General features: G+C 50.2%; 1 protein-coding gene across 1 annotated transcript in view; it reads left to right on the forward strand.

Annotated features, from left to right (window-relative positions):
- NBAS (NBAS subunit of NRZ tethering complex) overlaps positions 1-18,300 on the forward strand; it is a 319,994-nt gene extending 301,694 nt beyond the window's left edge. Inside the window, exons 51-52 of the mRNA XM_080813961.1 lie at positions 6,316-6,444; positions 17,876-18,300. Coding sequence (XP_080670087.1) covers positions 6,316-6,444; positions 17,876-18,151 — 405 coding nt within the window. The 3' untranslated portion in view covers positions 18,152-18,300. The remainder of the gene's footprint in view (positions 1-6,315; positions 6,445-17,875) is intronic.
- The last annotated feature ends 6,043 nt before the right edge of the window (positions 18,301-24,343 follow it).

A 24,343-nucleotide genomic window follows, 5' to 3' on the forward strand; every position in this document is an offset into this window, starting at 1 on the left:
TAACAGAGCAGTAAGCCCCGGCGCCCCTCTCAGCAGGTGCCAGCCTTCTGCCGTCATCGTCGTGAGATGGCATGACCACGATATGTATTCTCTGTAAACGTGGACGAAACACAGCCGCCTCCACTTTGACCATCATTCTCTTTGATCCCATAATTTGGCTGTCTCTGAGGTGTTTGCTTAATATATATATAAATTTGTGTATTCTCAAATAAGTACATATTAATTACAGCTCCCTCCTGTGAGCCCGACCTCAGCAGTGTATTGTTTGAGCAATTTTTACATGTCTTAAATGTAAGCATTTGGATAATGGCACTAAATTGATTAATTGGTTTTCAAGTTTCTACCATGTAGGAGATAAAATAAAATTATAAATATGATTCTTTGAATCCTCACTGTAATCACTCAAGGAAAATATTCTCATTAGGAATGTACATTTAATGACTTGTTTTCTGAATGAGGGTCTGGGTGTTTTCTGATTAAATTTTAAAATATTTTATCCCTTGAAAGAAGTCTTCCAACGACCAGAACGACAAAATTCTTCTGTAAGATATTGAACCTTTTATACCCCGCCATTGCGTCAGCTACTTCCTTACCTGTGGTGTGTTGGGCTGTATTGTGAGCCCTTGAGGGTTGCAGCCACGGCTGTGTCACCCCCTCTCACCTGCGGTGGGATTTAGCATGCTGTGTGGAGCTGGGGACTCCATGCAGTTTGTCGTCCCTCCAGGGTGAGTAGTATATAAACAACGAGGGTTCATCATGACCTTAACATCGGTTGAGATCAGGCTTTGTTAGATCAGGACCAAATGTGAGAAGGGCCCCGCCAGTTCTGGTGAACCTTGGCTGGGGAAACACGATTTAGGGTCGCAAGCTGGGTAACAGTGATGCCCGGCACCCACTGGCACTCTCGGCTTCCCACTCCCACCATCTGGTTTAACCTTCGCCACCACCGGAAGGAGGTTCCTTGACCTTCATTTTTTAGCAGATGAAACAGAGGCTCTGAGAGCAAAGGTCCTGTTTCAGGTCACTCAGGCAACGGATGGCGGACCTGGTCCCCAAACGGAGGCCCTGCTTGAACGCTGAGGAGAGAAATCCTTCCACGGGAGCCGCTCTTACCCCAACTGGGGTGTTCGCGTATTGAATGTGTTATATGTAGTTGTGTGAGTTTTACTGTCATTTCCCCCCTTTCCTAGGGTACTTTTTCAAGAATGGCCTGTAGTCTGTAAGGCCTGGATTATTGGTGTTTTAGGTGGAAGGGTGTTCGGATCTCCATCATTACCTGGAAAAGTTTGTTAGCTTACTTAAATATCCTCCTCGGTTTGGTTTTGCTACAGTTGGTGCTGAGGCAGGGAAGGGAAGTTAGCTGAGAACACGGCCGCAGCATCTCTGACCTTCAGCACATACTGTTAGCTTTGTAATCAAGGTTAGCAACAGTTACATATGTTAGTGTTCAGGCCCCCGGCGATGGATGATTAACACATCCGAGTGTCCAAAGCAGAATGAGTACTGTTAGCGTTGAACTTGAAGTTTTAGGGGGCGACCTACTAGGACATAGAGGAAAAAGTCTGTTCTTTTTTTTTTTTTTTTAAATATTTTATTTATTTATTTATTTATTTATTTGACAGACAGAGATCACAAGTAGGCAGAGCAGTAGGCAGAGAGGAGGAAGCAGGTTCCCCGCTGAGCAGAGAGCCCGATGCGGGGCTCGATCCCAGGACACTGAGATCATGACCTGAGCCGAAGGCAGAGGCTTTAACCCACTAAGCCACCCAGGCGCCCATGTTGTTCTTTTTTATTGACTAATGAATCATAAGTGATGCTTTGTATTTCCTATTTTTAAAAAAGGAGTCAGTGATTAAATGAGAAACTAAATAGCTGTGAAGATTCGGCCTCCCCGGCGCGCTCCTATGGCCAGCTTGAGGCACTTTGACAAATGGAGTGATATTTTATCTGCCGTGGCCCTGCTTGATCTAAGAATCTCTGGACCAGTGATTCCTGAGTGTTTTAGGGGAATGAGAATGGATAGCGCCGTGCCGTAAGCCCACGTCCGGTAGCATCGTCCTCACACGCCACAGAGAGGGATCTCCGTGGCTCTCCTCTTCACTGGGACTGGGAGCACCTGAAGGGCAGGGACAGGAGCTGCACTACAGCAGCCGGAGGCCCAGCGAGGCATGAAATTGTGCCGTCCTGTTGCACATGGGGCCAGAGATGACCTGTGTTCGTGGGGAGAGCACCAGACGCTCCAAACCTACCTTTTCTGACCTCTGAAACAAGCTTAGATTGTGTCATCTCCGAGGCGACTCTAGTTCTAAGTGTTCTTCAAGGTCTCCAGGCCTTCGAGGAGGACCTGAGGCAATCTGTTAGGACTCACAACTTTTCCATGGGTCCGCCGTTTTCTTGGGGGTGGCAGAAAGGTACCAGATTGAGCCCCATTTTGAAGGAGGTCCTTATCACTTGTCTGTTCCAGTTTGATGAGATGAGGGGTAATTATCATCAAATGAGTTGTGTTGCCACGGTTTCTTTTGTTTGTTTTTCCTTATGCAGCCTCAGTGCTCTCTTTTAACTGGGTACATGTACAGATTTTTGTCTTAGGATGCCATGATTAAAGGAATCTTGCCAAGGTTATGTACTATTTTTATTGATTGTTAACTGTGCTCAAATGTGAGTTAAAATTGTTACAAAGGAAGGAACACTGTAATTAAGAAATGGAAATGTCTTGTTAAGTTTATTTTACTGCATTTGGAAATTACACAGTCTAATTTCAGAACTGCATAATGTTGAATTCACCGTGGTGGGAAAATTATCCATGACTCACTTTTTTGTAACCCAGTACCTTTGGTTGCCTTACTCTGTGGTTTACAAAGTACCTGTGCCTGTCTGGGACAGGGTACTTAAAAGGACTTAACCTTTTGCTTCATCCGCATTTCCCATCCCCCCAGTAAGTTCCCATATTTAGAGATTTTTTTTTGTTCTTCGTGACTCTTGAGAACGGCTTTACGTGATCCCTGCTGTTGTTCCTGGTACTTGTTTACTTCCGGTCATGCTGGTTTCGCTGGCGGAAAATATTACCGGAAGGATAAAATCAATGTTGCTCATAGGTCATGTGTCCTACAGTCTGGAAAGTTCTGTATTCTCCTCCTTAGCTTGTATCCATGGCAATATATGAAACATTCTCAGGAACGGGAGATATTCCGAATGAGAAATTAGCACAAAACAGATTCTCGGCATTTACAGATTTAAAATTCCAAGTTCCAGCTATTTGTGACCGACCCCGAAGGTCCCCGGTTTCATGGAGGTACAGCCAGAACCAGCAAGAGTCCCAGGGGCGTTGGGTCAGGTGGGTGGGAGTTAGACGCCCGCTGATGAGTGAGCCTAGCTAATCTCCAGCAGCTAAGTCTCAACGTGATTGTTCCCTCTCGCAGTTGAGTTACTTTTGATAATGTCTGGAGTTCGATTTTCAGATCAGGTGACACCCATCCCTGTACACCTTGCCCCACGCTCCTGCCACAGGCCCTGCCATGTCTTCAGGCACAGGATAGCCCAGGATGAGCAGGAGGACTGGTCCTGCTTCTCTGACACCCAGCAGCCACAGGAGCCGTGGCCCGGGGCCTCACCATAGATGACAGTCCCCTGGGTTCTGGCCTGCCTTTGGGCCCAGACATACCTGTTCCTCTGCATTCGAGGTCTCTTATTCTGTATCTTGATGGCTAGACAGGTTTGAGCTGGGAAGGTACCTGGGGGGTGTTTTCTGGTTCTCTTTGCTATTTTGACCTTTCTTAGAGCTCCCAAAATCCCTCTATAAAACTCCTGATACACTGTCTTCTTGCAACAGAGGGGAAACTACGCAGAGAACCTAGTATAGTCGTTAAATTGGGAGTACTTAGCCAATCACTGTTAGCTAAGAGATGAAAAGTACTCAGCAGCTCAAAAAGGACTCCTCCGCTCTTAGATGTCCTTCATTTTATCCTTCTGGTAATATTTTCCATCAGCAAAACCGTAAAGGCCACAATTCAGCAAGTGCCATGAGCAACAGCAGGCATGACCTAAAGGCATTCAAAGAGTCATGAAGGAAAAAAAAAATCCTCTAAATATGGGAACTTAGTCAGGGGACAAGAAACGGGATGAAGGAAAAGGTAAGTCCCTTTAAGTGCCCTGTCCTAGACAGCTAGGCAGACACACCTCCTCATCATCTGTCCAGGTTGTCTGCTCCGAAGGGTATCCAGGTTATTTTGATAAAACTTGTCCTCAAAGCTGTTGTGCTGTGCTTAGTCTAAGTTATCATAAAGTGCTGAGAAATGCCTCTTTACCTAGTACTGATAACTCAGTCAACGAGTAGATATGAGATGAGAAGGAATTATATACGAATATTTTAAGGTAGAGTATATACCAAGCAAGTCTGGAATACAGAGGAGGGAAAGTGAGGCAGATGAACAGATGAATAATTACGATAACAGAGGAAATGTTTACGAAGTATGGCGGGAACAGAGGAGTGCTGGGCCTGGGAGATCAGAGGTGGCTTTGTAAGACTTGGGGTTTTCCTGTGCCCTTTTTAGCGGAGACCCTAAGAACCAGTAAGGGTCTCGCAGGCAGAGAAGCAGCAGAGGTTGAGGCTTGTGCAGGGACCAGAGGAATGCGGGAGCTCATTGTGTCTGCTTCACTTCCAGGACGGTAGCCACGGCCGTGTGTGGTTACTGAAATTTAAAGTGAAGGACAATTGAATAAAAATTTAAAAACAGTGCCTCGATTACACTAGGCCGATCTCACTAGCCAACATGCGGCTCCTGGCTGCCATGTGGGACAGCAGAGATCCAGAAAATTCCCTGGTGGCCGGAAGGTCTCCTGGGCACCAAGGAATGTGCAGGTGGGGGAGCATTGCTAGGACGTTCCAGGAGAAGGAGGGAGACAGAAGCAAGTTGGTGGGCGGCGGCTATGTGAAACTGTCATGATGGGAGTTTCTGTTTCATCCTCCCAAATACTCTCTGCAGGTTTAGGCATCTCAGTTACAAATCTGCGTTTCTCTTTGGCCCAGATGCTCGGTGAGACTGTCTGACTGTGTACTTTAGGGCTCACAGGGGACTTTTCTGACTTAGGATCCATGACGATTGAAGTACACACCTTACAAATCTGTTACCTGCCGGTGTTGATCAGTTTCACACAAGGTTGTGTAGCAGGACCTTCCAATCTGAAACTGAAGGCCTTGCTGATTTCCAGTAGACACGCTAGGGGGAAAGGTGAAAACACTACAGTGAGCGGAATGCCAGAGAGGCCTTTATCCTGGGCTTTAAATAGGAGCTTCTTGTTTTATCTATACTTTATAATAATGCAAAGAAATTATGAAAATGTCATAAATTTGAGTTTTTCTTCTCTGATGTGCCACTCTTGGAGGAGGGCAAGAGAAAGACCAGTCCCATGGCATTGGTTGTGGGTAGAGATTTCTCAGTTCTTTCAAAAACAGCCCTTGCTTTGTATAATGAAGTTGCACTCATTGTCTGGTCCTTGGTCCAGATGTTCTGTTCTTTCTGTTACAGCTAGTTAGGACACTGGGGAGCATACAGCTCGGCAGGGAGGAAGAGCTTGCAAATTTATTGTCTATTCTCTTGTACTTTCGTTGTGAAGGATTATCATTTGTTATCTTATATAAAAGTCTGCTCTCTGATGACAGGTTCAGCTAGGATAATAAAACGCTGAGGACAAAATTCAAATGTATATGTGGAGATCCAAATGCATTTTCATTTTTCTGGACCACAGATAGTTTTCATGAAACGTTCGGTTCACCTTGACATTAGAATTATAAACAGGTTTTTAAGTGTTTAAGTTGCTGGCTTTTCTTGTTGCAGAGGACAACTAGATATTGTTCATAATAACAACTGGTAATAATGTTTATCATTCGTAAAGTGTCTAGAAGATTCCGAGCATTGTATGTTACTATTCATTAACACTTATTCTCACACACACACAAAACTGCAAAGCAGATATAATGACCTCCATTTTGCTGTTGAGGAAACTAGAGCTCTGGAGAGATTAGAAGAATAGACTGCAGTCCTCTATCCATCCAGGGGGACCCTGGGCAGCCGTGAAATGCAGTGTCTGGTGAGTATCAGGTGAATATCAGAGCTCAGGGAGATATTTACTGTCTGTTGTGAAATGAAGGAAGCAGGTACCAAATACTAAATCAGCGTGGCCCCATCTGTGCTCCATACATGCACAGACACACAACACTCCTACGAAAAGGTGTGGAAAGAGACCCCACCAGAGTAGTGCCTGGGATATGGAGTGCCTCCTGCCTCCTCGCTCACCCGATTGTACTTGCGCTTTCAGGCCGTGAGGGAGCTGTGTTCACTGCTGCTCAGCCAGTCCCTGCTGCTCCCAGCCCTGAAACTTCTCCTCGAGAGCCGGGATGAGCGCCTTCACGCCGTGGCGTTGGAGCACGTCACCGCCGTCGGCCAGGTATTCCAGGGGGACTGACTCTCGTGTGTGTTTCCGAGAAATGAATTTGCATTGTCATTCTCATAAATAATATCCATGATTTATCTCAGACCATTTTATCTGCAATGTCCTCTGACCACAGTAGCTCTTTCTGTTTTGTCTAAGAAGTAAATATGTATTTTATAAACATGGACTAAACTCCTCCCATGAATCAGACTCCGTGTTTATGTGCTGAGAATACAAAGCCGAATAAGGAAGCAGTTTCTCTAGAGAAGCAGCCTGTTAGTCCCTTTAGGGAAATGTCGAAGCAATCCAGGACCAGTGGACTTGTCCTCGCAACCTGAAATCTGGATCGAAGGAGTTTGTCGCGGCAGTCGGGCTTCTGTGCCTGGGTCTAGGTGTTTGGTTATGTGCTAATTAAAGGTGAGATGGTGGCTACGAGTTACGTTTACTGGAGCCATCTGAAGTCTCAAGCTCCTATTTCCTCTGGCAAACTAAAGTGCCGTTGAAGCAGTGTCTTGGCTTGAGGAATGACATACTAAAGTCAAGGCCTGGGATTTCTCCCTCAAGGCTGCTTGTCTTGTTATCGTGATTAAGGAAGAAACTTGTTCTTGCCTTTTAAAATTTTACACTTTGGGAATAGATAGCTCAGGGTTGTGTTTTAATGAATTTGTGTTGTATGATCCTTACCGAAACCCTTCTGTAGGGAGACCGTTCTTTCATTTGAAGTTTTGTGAGTGTGTACACACACCACACGCACGCAATTTTAGGTGTGTGGGTATATTCACGCATGTGAGTTTTTCACAGAAATGTAAGGGGATGTTTTCCAGGGACCAGAGAGGGGAGGGGAGTTCTAGAGCGGAAGGTACAGACTTGCCAAACGAGACAGTGAAGAGATTTAATAACAATGGATACAGAAAGTTAGGTATATGGTTCCAGAACACGGACCATAATTGCATTTGGAAATGGTCATAATGAACAAAATGAGAAAAATCTAATGCGTTTATTCATTGAGGTGTAATTCTGAATTCTGTAAAGATTTTGGGACTAGCCTTCATTATCACTGAAGACTGGTTAGAGCAGGGCTTCTCTGGAGACTAGACGGAATTAGGGAGAGCAGGGGACCTGTGTGCTGGGAGCCCGCCCGTCCATCCGCACTAACATAAACATTGCATTACGTGGGGAATTTACAAGAAGCTAAGAATTATGGTGGATTCTTTTTTCCTTAGCCTGTTTTTTTTTGTTTTTTGTTTTTGTAATTGTAAATCCAAGAAATCAGGAAGAAGGGAAAAACGGAGGAAAAGCAGACTGCATATTTTCAGTGCTTTTCCTCCTCATCACCACCGCACCCTGTGTTAGTGTCGCTGCTTAAGTATTCCCACTAAATTTGCCATGGGCCTCTTCGAGAATAAAACAGTGATGTATTATACATTGCCTTTCCATATTCGTCGTGCGCAGAGCTCGCAATGCAGTTCGAAATTGCATAGGCAAGTGTATCAGTTTTCATTTTAAAGATTCTTCATCTCCAGGGCATCTCAGAGAACTGCAGCTAGCACTGGGGCTCCCTAACGGCTGCCCACCACCCCCCCAGACACGCCCCCACTCCCTCTACCCTGCCCCACCCCCTACACACACACACACACACACTTTCAGAATAAAAAACCAAATGGGAACCTTGCAGCACCCAAGTCATTTTGAAGTGGTGCTGATTTACCTCTGTACCACTTTGATCTGACGTGCAGCCTTGTGCTAAAACTCTGTGGTTTTGAATAGGCCGGTGGCCTGAGGCTGGTTTGCCTGGGGTTGTGATGATAACAGTGACACCTCTGTGGCCTCTGGATGCAAAGTTCCAAAGCAGAGGAGTCAGTTGCTGAGCTAAGTCGCCAGGACCCTCACCTGCGGGCACTGGGTCATGAGACTTAACGGTAACCTCTCCAGCTAGGGCTGGATGTTCCCATCAGGTAACCCGTCTGTGACCCTGAAATGTGTTCATAAAAATGCCTAGTATCTTCAGACCTGGTGCTAAAGTTTGGCAGAGTTTTCCAATTCTTATGTATTTTTAACTTCATTTTGAGATGATTTTAACTTTGCCTTCAACTGTGGGAAACACTGCGGCGAGATCCGTTACACCCTTCGTCCAGTTGCCAACAGTGGTGATGTCCGGCGCAGCTGCCGTGTGGCGTTCTAGCAGGACGGGAGCAGACGGATTCAGATGCCAGTCGTTTGACACACCCTCATTCGGGGGGAGTCTGTGTGCAGTAGCGTCGCACGGAGATTTGTGTCACCCCCACCCTGGTCAAGATACAGAACGGTTGCATCCTGGGGATCCCTCCTGCGACCCTTCAGAGCCACGGCCACCTTCTCTCCCTCCACCCCCCGCCCCGCGACACCTGCCCCCCCCCCGCCGGCAGCCTGTGGTGGCTACTCACCTATTCTCCACCTCCGTCACTTTGTCATCTCAAGAATACTAGGTGTCGTTCGTCACTCTCTCCCAGCACCATTGAAAGGTCGTGTGACACTTCTCTAAGGGAAGAGTCACAATGGGCCTTTTTGCAGAAATCCTCACCCGCCATTTTTATTTTATTTTATTACAATTTTTTTTCTGACTAGCTGTTTTTAAATCCTATGTGGTATTGCAGTGGAAGGTATAATACATCTGCTTTTTTTTTTTTTTTTTTGCTTTCTTCTTTTGTGTTTATTTTGCTATTCACTCCATCCATTAGGAGAGGGCCTGAGTTCACTGGTAACTTCAGTTTCCCCCTTACGATGATGGACGCTAGTTCCTGTTGACATTATAAGAAAAAGTGTCCAGCACAGGGACCCTGATAGGCAATTGCTCCTGCAAACTTGTGGACCGAGGTGGAAAGGCGCCCTCCCACTCGCTGATCACATGTGTTATTCCACTGTAAGCCGTGAGACGCTGACAGTTTTGTGAGTGTTTACAGCTGCACGGATGGCGCGTGAGTGCTGGTGCCCGAGGTTGTACCCGCTTCGCCTCCAGTAGCGGTGCTTGCTTCCTTCTCAAAGCTCTTCTGAAATTTGCAGACCTCTAGTGTTGAGCGTGTAACCTCTTACAAACGGCTAGCAGTCTCTTTCCCGAAGAAATAGAAAGTCTGTCTTAGAGATTACGTTGTTGATGAATAATTAAAACCCTGGTGTGGTAGAGATCTTCTTCAGCTAACGATGGGGTTACGTCCCAATGAATCTATCATAAGTCGAGAATATCATAAGTCAAAAATGCATTTAATTCACCTAACCTACAGAACATCGGAGCTTAGCCTCACCTACCCCACGCATGCTCCAAATGCTTCCGTTAACCTATGGCAAAATCAGCTAACACAAAAGCCTATTTATAATAAAGTATCGAATATCTCATGTAGTTTGTTGACTACTGTGCTGAAGGTGAGAAACAGAACGGCTGTGTGGGTGCAGAAGAGGGTGGTCAGCGTATCAGATGTTCACCCTCGTGGCCGGTGGGCAGCAGTGGCTTTGCCCAGCCTCATCAGGGAGATCACACCGCGTGTTGCTAGTCCAGGAAAAGAGCCAGAATCCAAACGCAGTGATACCTACTGAATGTGTGTTGCTTGTGCACCTTTGTAAAGTCAAAAAAACCATAAGTCGAAGTTAAGTCGGGCTGTCTGTCCATCAGCCTCGGTGAGATGTGAGAGCATCGTTCAGGGGTTACAGAGGGAGGGTATAAGGTCTAATCACACCTAATTAAGCATTTCTCTCTGAAGCTAATAACCACCATCTTTCTGATACCATCTCTTTGCCAGGCATTGTCATAGGCACAGCCTTGCTTTCTCTTCTTAATAACCTTGTGAGAAGATCGCATTCTAGTTTCGCAGATGAAAACACAGAGACTCAGAGGTCATCCGGCTAGTAGGAGCCGGTGTTGAAATTGAAACGCTGGACCCAACATTCAGAGCCTGTCCTCAGCCATGCCATGACGGGGCAGGCTGTCTTACGGTGGACGTGGGTTCTCTCTGCAGAGAAAGGAAATTGCTGGAAGCATCTCGCATCATATTAGCTCTGAAAGAGACTTGGGCAGAGCTGGTCTAACAGCCTGGCCCCCACAGGGCTTCCTTCTTCAAACCCGCTCAGACTCCGAGGTCAAGCGCTCTTGGGGGCCGGGAGCTCACCACATCCCGGGGCGCCCCCACCAGTTTCTGATAACCCTCGTGGTACGAGGGCACCTGCAGGTCGAAAGCTGCACCTTTGTCTTGATCGTCGCCCTGCCCGATGGAGCTGCTCAGAGTAGTTGCTTCTGGGGACCGTCCTTCGCGTGTTTCAGTATCGGGGAGTCTCAGCCCCTTTCATCTTGCCCGGAAGGCACAGGAACCTACCAGCATTACTGACAGTGCACCCGTGTCTGGGTTGGAGGGAGAGCCTCCAAGATTCCCAGAAGCGCATCTTTACATTAAAGGTGTTATACAGAACCAAGAAGCCCTCCTTTCTTTGTCCCCTCTTTAACTCTATCCAGGTTTCCAACTAGTTCCTCCTTAGTGAGAGTCTCTTCTGCTCTGGAGGGCTTCCTCAAAACTGCCGTCTCACACGGTTCTTAGCTGGGTACCTCTGGGGACGGGCAGCTCACTCCCTGTAGGTCGATCTATTCGATTTCTACGCCACACAGATAGTGAACAGCATGGTACTGGGTGTAGGGTGAGGACTTTTGTGAAGATCAAGTAAAATAACATCTTATGTTCAAAGGAATTACGGGGAGAGTCACATGTGAAACAGTTAATTGCACAGGAAATGAAAGTAGGAAGGAGGTAGGTACAGAGTGTGGAACCACCAAACTCAGGGCCCTTGTGCAGCATTTGCTGTGGTCATAGAGGTGAGCAAGCTCGGCATTTCAACGATTCTCTCCCGTTGCTAGAGCCTACGTTAGGGGATTTGTCCTCGTTTTGGTTTTAGAAGAGGCGGACTGTGAAATTCCGTGCCGGGAGGGGGACTAGTGCTTCCGTGGAAGGGGGAGTCTGAATAGCATTCAGACAAACAGAGAGACAGAAGAAACCCTGTGGGCATTTTTCTTATCCCAGTACACAATTGTGCTCCCCTTTTATTTCTCTGCCTTTGTAGTTGGTATTTAATAACTTTTATTCGTAGCAGTATATGTAAACCTGAGACAAATATCCTGTCCTCAAGTAAACAGTGAAATAATATTAAATGATCTTCTTTAAAATAATTGGAATGAGGCCCTGCATACATTATGCTAGTGGAATTTCAGCTTACCTCATTGTTATAATTACTCTGCGTTTGGTATAGATCCATAAAAATCAAATATTTTAATTCAGAGAAGGTTCATTACCTGTTGTGGAAACCGGAATTAAGCAGATAACATTTTCATGACTTGGAAGACGGTAGCGCTTTGTGCTTTAATAGATTTCTTTCCCAAGATCTTCAAAGTTTCATTTATTCTCAAAAATTAATTACAGAAGAAATAATCAGTGACCGACATGGCAAGCATTACCCGTTTTATGATATGTGTACGCCTTCCCCTTCTCGAACATGCTTCATGCCTTGTTTGTTTGACTGTAGTAACTTCGGCCCTCTACTGAACTTAAACTCTGAACCAGGCATTGTGCTGGGCACTTAAAAGTGTAGGTTATCACAGCCCTTAGACACCCTCTGTTTTTCAGATGTGGAATCTGAGAGATTGTCCTTAGCAAGGTCACACAGCTGTTCAGCAAAGAAACCAAGACTGGAAATTGGTCTCTAGCCCAAAGTCTGTCTACTCTTCCCAAGACCAGACTGCCTGTCACTCGAATTCAAAAATTATTCGATCAGAGGAATTAAATCAACTAATCCTCCTGGACTTGTTTCATATTTATTTCCAACATCCGACTGAGTCCAGAAATGACAGAACATATTTTTTTCCTCAAGCTGGGAAAGCACCAGTCAAGCAAATGTCAGGGACGAGTGGTTTTCCACAGACTATATACTGAAGTAAGTCTTGATCAATTAAAAAGTTACATATTTTTAAAAATCAGAAAAAAATGTGTATATATATCAGATCCTTTGAGGAACTGTAACTTCTAAACTTTAAAGCAATAGAAAAAAAATCATAAAGGAACAGTTCTTTTCCTGACATTGTAAAAATGTAAAACTTCTATAAAACAACAAATAATCCAAACAGAATTGCAAACACTTTAGAATGTTCATTATAACTAAAATCAGGGTTAATATTATACAAAGAACCCTTCCACGAGGGAAAGAGTGATGTCATGACTCTAGTAAAGGAGAGAAAGGTTTGATGCTTCCCACAATAAGAAACAAAAATGATAGGAAAGAGTGTGGGGGAAAATGGTCCTTGCAAATAAACATTCAAATTAAAGCATCCTTGAGGTATCATTATGCATCTCCCAAATTAGCAAAATAATTTTGTTTTCAAAATAATAACTGCCAAAGCTGAGACGTTTACAGTGAGACCGACACACTCCTCCTTGGATGCTCCCCATGCAAATCGGGCATTTGGCTTTACTATGGCTGCACCCCCGTTCATGTCCCTGCCAAAAAAGATTTCAGGTCCGCTTTCCTGTGTGTTAGTGTGCGTGGGCTGTGGTAACAAAGCACCAGAGACTGGGCAACTCAAGTCACAGAAGTTTATTGTCGCACAATTCCGGAGGCCAGAGTCCAAGGTCAGGATGTCAGCAGGATTGATCTCTCCGGAGGCCTCTCTCCTTGGCTTGCAGACGGCCACCTTCGCCCTGTGTCCTCACAGGGTTGATCCTCGGTCTGTGTGTGTGTGCGTGTGTGTGTGTGTGTGTGTGTGTCCTCTCCTCCTGATGAGGACACCAGACTGGATTAGATCTGCCCATGTGACTCATTTAACTCAATTGCCTCTATAAAGGCTCTTTCTGCAAGTGAAGTCACGTTCTCAGGTCCTGGGGTTTAGGACCCAACGTGGCGATGGGGTAGGGGCACAGTTTATCCCAGAACACCCCGGTTATGCCTCTGGTAATTTATCCGACGGGAGTGGTTCCAAGAAAGCACATACAGAAAAAAATTCATTGATAGTACTTCAGTAATACCAAACATTTAAAAACAGCTAAAATATTCCAAGCAGGAGAAGTTAAATAAATGCTTTATCTATTCAGTAGACGATTTTGTAGCCATTACCATTTTTAATACTGAAAACTATGTAAAAACAATAAAAAAATTTTTAATGTCATTAATAAGCTAGACTACAAATATTGTATGATTGTGAAAACATATCTGTGCACATGGAGAATTACTGGAGAAGAAAGGAGGAAAAAGTCATTTTCTGGTAGTCCACATATAGACAATTTGGTTTTTTAAACTATTTCTACTTTTTTTTTTAAATTTTTTAAAAGATTTTATTTATTTATTTGACAGACAGAGATCACAAGTAGGCAGAGAGTCAGGCAGAGAGAGAGGAGGAAGCAGGCTCCCTGCTGAGCAGAGAGCCCAACGAGGGGCTCAGTCCCAGGATCCCGGGATCATGACCTGAGCTGAAGGCAGAGGCTTAACCTACTGAGCCACCCAGGCGCCCCCTAATTCTACTTTTTTATTTTTAAATTTCAAAAAGGAAAATAAAGTAGGTTAGGAGTAATGGGTGGTAAGACAGCACCAGACTTTTAGGGCCTTAAGTTGAAATTTTGGCCAAAAACAAGAATGAAAGGGCACCTGGGTGGCTCAGTGGGTTAAGCCTCTGCCTTCAGCTCAGGTCATGATCTCAGGGTCCTGGGATCGGGTCCTGCATCGGGCTCTCTGCTGGGCGGGGAGCCTGCTTCCTCCTCTCTCTCTCTCTCTCTGCCTGCCTCTCTGCCTACTTGTGTTCTCTCTCTGTCAAATAAATAAATAAAATCTTTAAACAAAACAAAACAAAACAAAAAACAAGAATGAAGGGCGCCTGGGTGGCTCAGTGGGTTAAAGCCTCTGTCTTCGGCTCAGGTCATGATCCCAGGGTCCTGGGATCGAGCCTCGCATTGGACTCTCTGCTCAGTGGGGAGTCTGCTTCCCTTCCTCTCTCTCTGCCTGCCTCTCTGCCTACTTGTGATCTGTCTGTCAAATAAATAAATAAAATCTTTAAAAAAACACACACACACACAAGAATGAAGAAAAGTTGAGACTTAACAAATTACTGTGGCAACTCCGCAGTGGGACAGTCGTGCCCAGGAGGGCTTGGGGAGCACCAGGCACTCTGCTCGGCTGACTGACGACCCAGCTGGCCTTGGCTCCCCCGAGGCAGGAGGTCTGGCACATGGAGAGAAGCAGTTTTGGCTCTTGGTGCCCTCAGGCCATCCTTCTCTTCTCTGACCCTCAGTCTCCTTTTCTTTAAGATACAGTTGATGGAAGGAGTATTCACAAAAGCCATCTTTCTTTCTGTAGTCTCTCATTCCCTATTTTGTCCCAAATATGCACAGAATAAGTGTTTTCCTTGTATGTGACAATTACAAAATATACTCTGGCCGTTCTGTATCTTTTGCAAAGAGCTGGAAGCCAAGTACAAGGTCAGAGAAAGGAAACAAGGTCAGCCACTTCCATTTTCTCAGCACCTGGTGACAAGACACCAAGCCAGAATTTCTACCCCCCTCAACCTTGGCCTGGCCACTGCCCCAGCTCAGTGCAGGTCAGCAGTCTCGGACTCGACCTTTCTTGAGGGGACGGACCTCTGGGTGGGCCAAAGGGGGCAATTCTGTATTTGATTTCCATGACTTCTGCCTTAGGCTTCGTTAGGCAAGGGAGTACCCAGAGAACTTTTAGAGAGTGGACACCCACCCTGTCCCTGCCCGCCTGCCGCGGACTCCCACCTGCCAGCTCACGGCAGCTCTCTGGAAGGCTGGGGCGCATCCGGCCGGAAACCGATTTTAAGGAAGCCGTTGCCCTGGAGAAAAGCGGACAGAGACGGGAGTGAGAGGGCCCGCAGCAGCAGGCATTGACAGAACCCCTGTCTCCTCCTCAAGCTGGGAAAATCCATCACTCCCTTTCTAGGAGACTTTCAGACCCCCAAAGGGAGGGATCGTGAGTAAACAGAATAATAAAGGTGTCCTAGCCTTGAAGACTTGTTCAGGGCAGCAAAGAAGGTACTGCCCTGCGGTGTTTGGATGCTGAGCCTTTTATCTGTACATTTTATCAAACATTTGCCGGGAGCATCCTGGCACGCGTTCTGTTCCCTCCTAGAGGGCTAGGTGGAGGGATTCTTTCTTGTTAAGGGTGAACCGAACAATAAGACGCACAGTAACTCAGGCGCACCGCACGCGCGCGCGCGTGTGTGTGTGTGCGTGTGTGCATGCACGTGCAGGCGGGGAGGCAGCAGCAAAGAAAGAAAGGATGAGAGCGGTAGAATGATTCATTCACTCGTGGATTCATCCCACACGTCTTGCCGAGCCCCTAGCATGTGGCCAGCACTATTCTGGCCATCGGGGTTGCGGGGGTAAACAGAGGAAAGATCCTAGCTCTGAAGAGGCCGTACTCCGGAGGCGAGCAAACAGTAGACAAGTCCGAGTTGAGGGCTGCTAGTCCAGCTCACCAATTAGCAGCCCCGCGACACTCGGCACATGACTTTGACCTCACCGGATGGGTTTTTTCATCCTTCAACTGCGGTAGTGTCTCAAAGGGATGCTTTAAGGTTGAGACCGAGTGCTCGCTGGCACGTGGGCAGCCGTCCGTCAGTGTGGACACGAGGATGGTGGGGGCAGCACCCACACGGGGTCAAGGTTCTTGTCCCCTAGCTGTGAAGCAGAAGGAGGAGGGAAGCTGGAAGGCGAGAAGATACACAGAACCCCTCAGCAGCCCCCGGTGGGGAGTGTTGAAAGCACCCGTGTCCCTTGCAGCGGAAAAGCTGGTCCTTCATACCACCTTCCTGTCCTACCATCCGGTCTCTAAAAACAAAAACAAGAGCCCCTAAATTGAGTTCAGCTGAAGTGTCTTCCTGAGCCAGCGTGGCTGAGACGCGTGTGCTCGGGCTGACGGAGCGAGAGGCCCAGGCGTGGCGGAGCCTCTGCGGTTCCAGAATCCAGCTCGACTCGGATTCTCTGCAGGGATCGTGTTCTCGTCCCGTTCTTGCGCGGTTTACAGAAACGTGACCGTGTTCACGAATGCAGGCTCATTCGGCCATCGAGTGCATGTTGATTAAACTGGATGCTGGACCGGAAGGAGGATCAAACCTCCGTGCCCTCCAGAAGCCCCCAGTCTGGCGGGGGAGGCAGGTGTACAGTTGATGACAGAGGGTACAAGAGCCACGGAGTGTGGAGGAAGGAGGAGTCAGAGGTTTGGGGAGAGACTTAGGGAAAATGTCATCCCAAAAGGATGGGGGCCTTGGGGCCGACGTTTCTGTTGGTTTTAAAGGATCACTAGGTTGCAGAAAGATGGATGCTCTCTGCCAGTGGGTCGTAATTTCTGTTCCCAGAGCGGCTTTTGTTTTAATTCTTGAAGCTGGTGGACACAATTGACCTCCTCTTCAGTTGCCTTTCCGCCTCGTCATGGAACACGTGGGAAGACCACGCTGTGTTCAATTGTGTAAATAGCTGGTCTACACATTAGGTAATTGGCTTTGAAATGCCACATTAGAGGTTCCTACAACCAAGACTACTAACAGCGCGCAGTGACATTAAGAAGAACTGTGATGAAGCTGGTTTGTGACACCCTAGTATGCATGAGGGGCTCAGAGTTTTGAGTGTGACTAACGTTGACTTCATTTCTCACAAAGCATGTGGACAATAATATTAAATAGAAACGCCTAAGCTACGTGTCACAGCCACGGAGAACCATACAGAGACCAAGCTGAAAACGGGCCCCGTGGCATTGGTCCCCAAAGCGATATAAAAATGTCTTAAAGGGCTGCTGGGTGGCTCAGTCAGTTGAGCTTCCAACTCTTGATTTCAGCTCAGGTCATGATCTTGGGGTCATGAGGTCGAACCCCACACTGGGCTCCAGGCTCAGTGCGGAGTCTGCTTGCGGATTCTCCCTCTTCCCGCTTGTGGGCTTGCACGCACAAGCGCTCCGTCTCTCTCCAAAAGGCACAAATCTTTTTTTAAAAAGTCTTAAAAAGGTAAGTTAGGTACCAAGCTTTCTAGAGGCTTAAGCAAGCGGGGAGCCCGGGCTCTGAAGTCGAGGCTGACGCACACGCGGCTCCTGTGCTGGCCTCCTGACGGCCACGACGTGACATGCAGTCCTCACCCCTCACCTCCCTCACCTGGGACGGCTCGAGCCGAGTGGGGAGGAGTCGGGGAGTGAGGCGGGCGCACTCTTGATGGTTCCTGGCCCTCGGCACCGGGCAGCCGTTGCCGTGCCTCGGGGCTCTCAGCCCGTGGCGGGGAACTGTGCGGGGGAGCCTGCGCGGGGGACGGCAGACGGCGCGAGCACCGGTGACCCGGGCCGAGGGGGTGAGGCTGGCGGGCGGCGGAGGGGAGGGCGTGCGTGACGAGTTGGCTGGCGAGGACGAAGCGAGGCGTCGCTCATGTTCTGCCTGTCCCCTTTCTTAAAGGTGAACGACTCAAACTGTGACCCAGAGCTCCTGTCCCTGCTCCTGGACGCCGGGCTGCTGGCCAAGTGCGTCTCCACCGCCTTCTACCCGCACGTCGTCCGGCACCTCCTGGCCAGCCCGCGGCGAGGGCCCTGGGACGCGGAGGCGCTGGCCGGACACCTGCGGGACGCCGGCCACGTGGCCGAAGCGGGGTCGCTCCTTCTGGCCGTGAGGGGGACGCACCGGGCCCTGCGGACCTTCAGCGCGGCGCTGAGCGCGGGGCGGCACTGGGTGTGAGCCCGGCCCGGGCCTGCGTGGCCGTGGCTCCTCAGCCGCCCGGTGGGAAGGAGCCTCCGAGCCAACGACCGTTCCACAGGCATCGTGGGAACCTGTGGACCGTCCTCAGCGTTTCCGACAAACCGCAAATAAAGCTGTACATAAGCGACGAGCGGCCTTCTCGCTTGTTCTTTCTCGTCGCGACCGGTTAAGCTACTTTGTCGCTGACTCAGAGAGACCTGACCCTTCCTCCTTATTTTGAGCTGCCTTTTCTGGTAGAACCCAGGGAATCAGGACATTTCGGATGTTGTGGTGGCCGGGGCTGCATTTGAAGGGGAGAGAGTGTGTAGAATGGGCAGTGGCTGGAGATGTCCTCGGACGGAGGGAGGCCGTGCCGGGTTAGGGACGCAGTTTGGCTCCGGGGACTCCGGCTCTCTGAACCTTCGTCAGTCAGTGGAAAATGAGGGTTGTATTGTTTGTGTCACAAGTGGTCATGTGAGGTTGTGTGTGTGAGGCTCTGTGAGATGCATCGTGCAGGCCCGAGAAGTGTTACGTCCTCCCCACTCACCAGGGTTGCGGTCCGTGAGTCGTGATTGTGAGGCCACAGCCAGGTCCCTGGGAGCACCTGAGGCGCCTACTGAGTCGGGGGTCCCCGCACGTACCAACGCCACATACTAAGGTTGGCAAAGTTGCGCATCTGGAATCTGGATAACCAGGGCGGGGTGGGGGGGGCGCCTAACAGCGCCGCTGTGGGCACTTAGCGGGGGGGGGGGGGGGGTCACATGGAAGGAGTGTCCCCTGCGTGGGGGCAGAAGGACTGCGATGCGTGACTCACTGGCAGTTGCTCCCACGGCGGACGTGGGTGCTTGAAGGTGGAGGCTCGGAATGGAAGTTCTGGGCTTCGCTCTCGTGAGAGCCTCACCAGATTCAAGCCACAGCAGCGGTCTGGCAGCAGCTGGCGGGCCCACCCCCTACGGATAACATTGCTTTACCTCACGGTCCGTGCCATCATCTTCACCACTGGCTTCACCTCGTTTCGACTGCTACGGGGGTAGCTACAGAGTGCCCGAACAAACACACACACACACAAATAGTTTTCATTGTCTTTGGACAAGATTTATCGGCTTCATTGCCCAGTCCTCTGCCTTCTGACCAGTTGTCTACCCCTGGACTGAGTCCTTGTCCAAACCTTTGGTAGCGCCTAGAATTTGGGAATGGCTTACACAAGCCTCCGAAATGTTTTCAGAGGAAGGGGGTCAATATTTTTCTCCCCAGTCAGGTAACACCTGTGTGGAGAGACCCACAAGGCCAGAAAGGCCTTCCTGGGACCCTGCGGGCACCAGCCGTACCAGATGGCACTGATCGAGCCACTCCCAGGAAGCGTGTCTACTGGTCACTTGGGTCTTCTCTAACCTTACAGCTCCCTTCCATCATTTCGGGCGACTGAAAACATACAGTGAACGTATTCTGAGATAACGTAGTCCATTTTAATGGGATCCATCCAGAAATGTTTTTCCTCAAATTGCAGAATTATAGGCCCTAGACACCAGTATAACACCATGACTCTCTAGATAAATGAACCGAGGGCCAGAGGGTCGAAGTGACTTGCTCAAGGCCAGCAGTGAGTTGTGGGTCTCCGCTGTGCAATGCTTCCGTGGAAGAGAGCCCTTCATATAAACTACGTTGCTCTGATCGGACTCATGTCCTCATCAGAAATCAAATTTGCAAAGTTTGAGTAGTTTCTGTGGAGGAAAAAAGGAAATGGAGGAATACACTCGATTCATGCAAAATGCAGAAATACTCAAGGAGATCGAGTTGGTCTTTGTGTTGGTATTTAGAATGTTGACCATAAATGTTAAAGAAATGAGATAATCTGATGTCTTTCTTACTCAAGAAAGCTCCTAACAATAATCTCAAACCTGTCTCTTTGAACACAAAGCAGAATAAGAAAGGTCTGCCCTAGGGGCGCCTGGGTGGCTCAGTGGGTTAAAGCCACTGCCTTGGATTCAGGTCGTGATCCCAGAGCCCTGGGATCCAGCCCCGCATCAGGCTCTCTGCTCAGCACAGAGCCTGCTTCCCTTCCTCTCTTTCTGCCTGCCTCTCTGCCTACCTGTGATCTCTGTCTGTCAAATAAATAAATAAAAACTTAAAAAAAAAAAAAAAAAGAAAGAAAGAAAGGGCTGCCCTAGCCGTCGCTCTCCAACTTCATAGCTTGGCTTGCCTGGAGAGCGGACCCAAGAGTGGGCACGGTGGGCCTCTTACATCTGACGGCAGGTCACCTCATCTCTCTTGAGCCTTGTGTTCTTATGCACGGGGAGGGCCAAGACCGCCTTCCAGATGTTTGCAGTTCAGCCGGGTCACTCTGTGTCGTCGCTGCTGCCCAGTGTGGTCTGGGCCCTGCTGGATCCCCGTCCACCCTGGGACTCCCCTCCCTCCTTGGTGCTAGGCCCTGCGTCAGCTGAGGGAATTCCCCACCCCAAACACAGACCCCCAAGCTTGAACTGCATTAACTCATGTCATCATTGATAACCTTATAAGGAAATGAGGAGCAGAGAGACTGTGTAGTTTGTCGGACACAAAGCTGGAGGTAACGGAACCGTGAGGCGGGGGGAAGCGGTCCAACTCCGAACCTCGGCCGCATGCTGTGTGCATTTCCGTCCTCGTGGCACCTCCTGCCGGTGCCAAGGGACCCGGGTAAAGTCTCTGGCGGGCGTCTGAATAGCACTATGCTATATTTTCCATCTTTCTTTTCCATTCATGAGCTGATAATATGGCAAAGGGGCTCTGAAATGTCTTTGGAGTCTTTCCAAATGCCCGCTGGTATCCCAGCCTGTTCAAGAGCTCAGACACCAAAATGTCCAGACACCCCTGCTTCCCGCACAGTACCCGGGAGCCTTCGTTCAAACCGTCCCTGGCATTCCATGTTTCCCAAAATGTGCACATGGCTTTGACCCCCGTGAATGTTCTCTGTAGACAATTACGGCACCTAGCTAGCATACCGGGCTTGCTAAAGGCAGGACGAGTCAAGGACCCGAAGTGCTAATATCCATTTGGAAGGTCGTCAGGACCCGTGGTTAATGATCGTAGCTGCGTATTAGAATCACCCGAAGAAAATTTAAAACCTACTGATGCTGAGCGCCCCCCACCCCTCAACCCTGACCAGTGAGAATTATCTAGGGGTGATGGCTGAAGTCATGGTCAACCACAGCCAGCCGGGGAACCGGACTGATGTCACTGGCTCCTTGTCTCTCAATGGCCATGTCTCTGGCCACTTGCTTTTCACTCAGAAGCAGACAAGGAATGTGACGGGATCTAACCCGGGCCTGTCTGTCCATCAGCCCCGACTGGAAGGGTGGACCGGGACTGGAGGGTTTGGAGCTCTTGGTCTGGGAGGGCTGGCCGTGGCCTACCCGTCCGCGGGCCCTCACGTGCCAGGGTGAGCAGGAGCCACCTGTAAACCGGAGAGATTTACCAAAGGAATGAAAAGTCCCCTCCCTTACTTAACCTGTGGCTAAATTTAGATCTGGCCTGGTGGCTCCCGAGTCAGCCGGCCCTGGGTCTGAAGGGCTCTGCCTGCGGAACGTTAAGCTTCTCCTTCCAAACTGGGTCTTGTATTTTCGGAAAGAAAACTCAGTAGAGTAAAGGCAGCGGGAGAGCGTCCAGCACAGCTCTGCCCTGTCGTCGGGGGAGACGCTGCACCTTGCTCGGGTTCGCTACGAACGCAGCAGCTCTGTGCTCTCAGCGAGCGCCAACAGTTGGGACTCCGTCTCTCCTCTTAGTAACTTTAAACTCATTTTCAACTGGAAATGGCTTAGAAAATGAGAAAATAGGAACACAGATTCCTGGGTGTCAGGGGCTTGAAAAGAAGGAAAGGGAGCGTCTTGTATGAGCAACCATGCTGTGGGCTCTCTCCCCACTGACCGCGGGACACAAGAAGCAAGGCCTGGTGTCCCGTGGTCCCGATGGTGCTGGAGCCTGACGCTGATGGTGCCAGTCCCGGAGCTGTGACGTGGGGAGCCCGCTCGGGGCTGGGAGCCAGCAGGGAGCGCAGCAGACTGGTCCGAGTACAACACAAACTCGGTTCCGATGGTGGTGGGGAGGGCCTGGAGTACGAGTCTCTCCTCGCCGGTGGGAGTTCTGGAAGGGCACTTCTGGGCACAAGGGGCCGACCTCAGAGATCAAGGGCTCCGCAGCAGTCGGGCGGCAAGGGAGGCCGTAGAAGGTGAGCCAGAGATGGCCCAGGAAGGAAGGGTTCTAGCGGCAGGCCTCACGGGAAGGGCCTGCGTTGGCATTTTCACTGAGCCGGGGGCAGCTCCATCACCTGATGGAATGCGGGTCCTGCCGAGCCACAGGCCTCAGCCACGCGGAGCCGGCATGGCTGAGGTCGAAGCCCTGGCTGAGGCTGCATCTGGGTTGGAGGGCCAGCCCGGCTGCTCTGTGACTCTGGGCAAGGTCACTTGGTGGCTCTCTCTGTGTCCTGATGACACCAACCCACTGTGGTAAGGCCCGGCTTCAGGAGGGGGAGAGCTCCCCGTGGGATGTCAGGACGGGGAGGGTATGTGGGAGGAGGCTGGGGGTCAGAATGGACCATCTGCACGGGCGGGGGCAGGGAGGGGTCTCTGAGGCCCCCAGGGCCCTCCCTAAGTTCCTGTGCTGCTCTTGGGCACCTCGAGGGTCACGGACCCCCACCAGGCCTGAGCTGGGCTGAAGGCAGAGCTGTCAGGACGCTCGCAATGCTGTCGTTCTGGGAGGAGGGAGACGGCCACTTTGTCTACAAAGCAGGACCGTGAATGGGTGTCCTGGTGTCTGCGGCAGGGGGCTGGGGCTGAGTCACAAAGATCTGTCGCCCCTCAGGCTCCCGCAGCCGGTGGCCCAGGCGCAGGGGTGAGGCCGCCCTGTCCCAGGGGCAGAAGCGCAGCACAAATTGCTCCTTTCTCTCTTAGAAAAGAGATTGACGGCCTCTTCCGGGCTGTGAAGGCCTCCAGCGCTGTGTTTTCCCGCTGCCTGTGGCTCCCAGCGCTCCGCCTCCGGGGCCACTTCCCCCCTTACCCCCCCCCCCCGCCTCCCTCCTTCGGGTGAGCCCTGCTGTCCTGCTGTTCACGGCTTCTTCCCCGGAGCCGGACAAGGCCTCTCCGGTCCTTTGATGAACTCGCCTGTAGCCCATTCTTTACGGCTCCTTTGTTTTCGCTACAGGAGCGTTGCTCTTTGCTACGACAAGCAATGAAATCACACGAGGAACAATGTAGCGAGCACCTGTGTGGGTGCGGGGTCTCTCCTATGCCTTAGCGCTCAGCCCTGACCTGCTCCGGCCAAGCAAGTGGGTGCTGTCCCCCGGGGATGTTCGAGAAGCGCGGTGGGAGAGGTTAAGGGCCTTGCCCGGGGTCGTCCTGTCAGGGAGGGTCGGGAGCACCCTGACCCCGGTCTGGTTCGGAAGCCCAGCGCTGGTGTGAGTCCACACTGCTTGAGAATTCCGGCTTCCCGGGCCCTGCTGGTCGTGTCAGCAGCCACGCGCTCTGATTCGGAGGGGCGGGGGGGGGGGCGACCGCAGCCAGAGGGTCTCCTTGTGTGACAGGGATGACCTGACCTGTTGGGCAGCAGGCAAGTTCTCTGCGCCCGCTCGTGTTCACTTCTTAGCAAAGTGGGAGCTTTTCTCCTCCTGCCCGAGAGAAGGATTTAGAGAAAAGGCCTCGTTCCGGGGGACCCCACGCAGTTGGTAGAAAGGACCTCAGAGTAGATGGGGTACGACTGGTTTCTTTGTGGGGGAGCAGGAAATCAGCTTTATGGAGGGGAGGGATCCCTAGGAGGGTCCTCCAGACCTGCCTCCCAGCCGCCCCCCCTGCCCAGACCCCTTGCTCAGGGCCCTTGACAGGTGGTCTGGGCTCCGCCAGGGGGTGTCTCACACAGCGGCTTGTCCCCGGAGCGGCAGCGGCAGCCGTTTGCAAGTCCCACTGTTGGTTCCGGGCAGGGGTGCCTCCTGAGCCCGCCACTACGTTCCCCAGGGATGCCGGGCGTCTCTGTGTCCAGGAGCCCCGGTGGTGAGGCTCGAGGGAGGGCCGCTGAGCCCTGCTGGCCTCCCACATCCTCGTCCACGCTTGGGGGGTCAGGTGCCTGTGTGCTCCCTTACGTGGCCCTCGGCTGCAGCAGGCGCGGGGGCTCCAGGCTAACCTACCCAGTGTCCTGCCCTCCCCTCCCTCTACTCCAGGGCCCCCCTGA

The sequence above is a fragment of the Martes martes genome, assembly GCF_963455335.1.
Source record: "Martes martes genome assembly, chromosome: 9".
Classification (NCBI taxonomy): Eukaryota; Metazoa; Chordata; class Mammalia; order Carnivora; family Mustelidae; genus Martes; species Martes martes.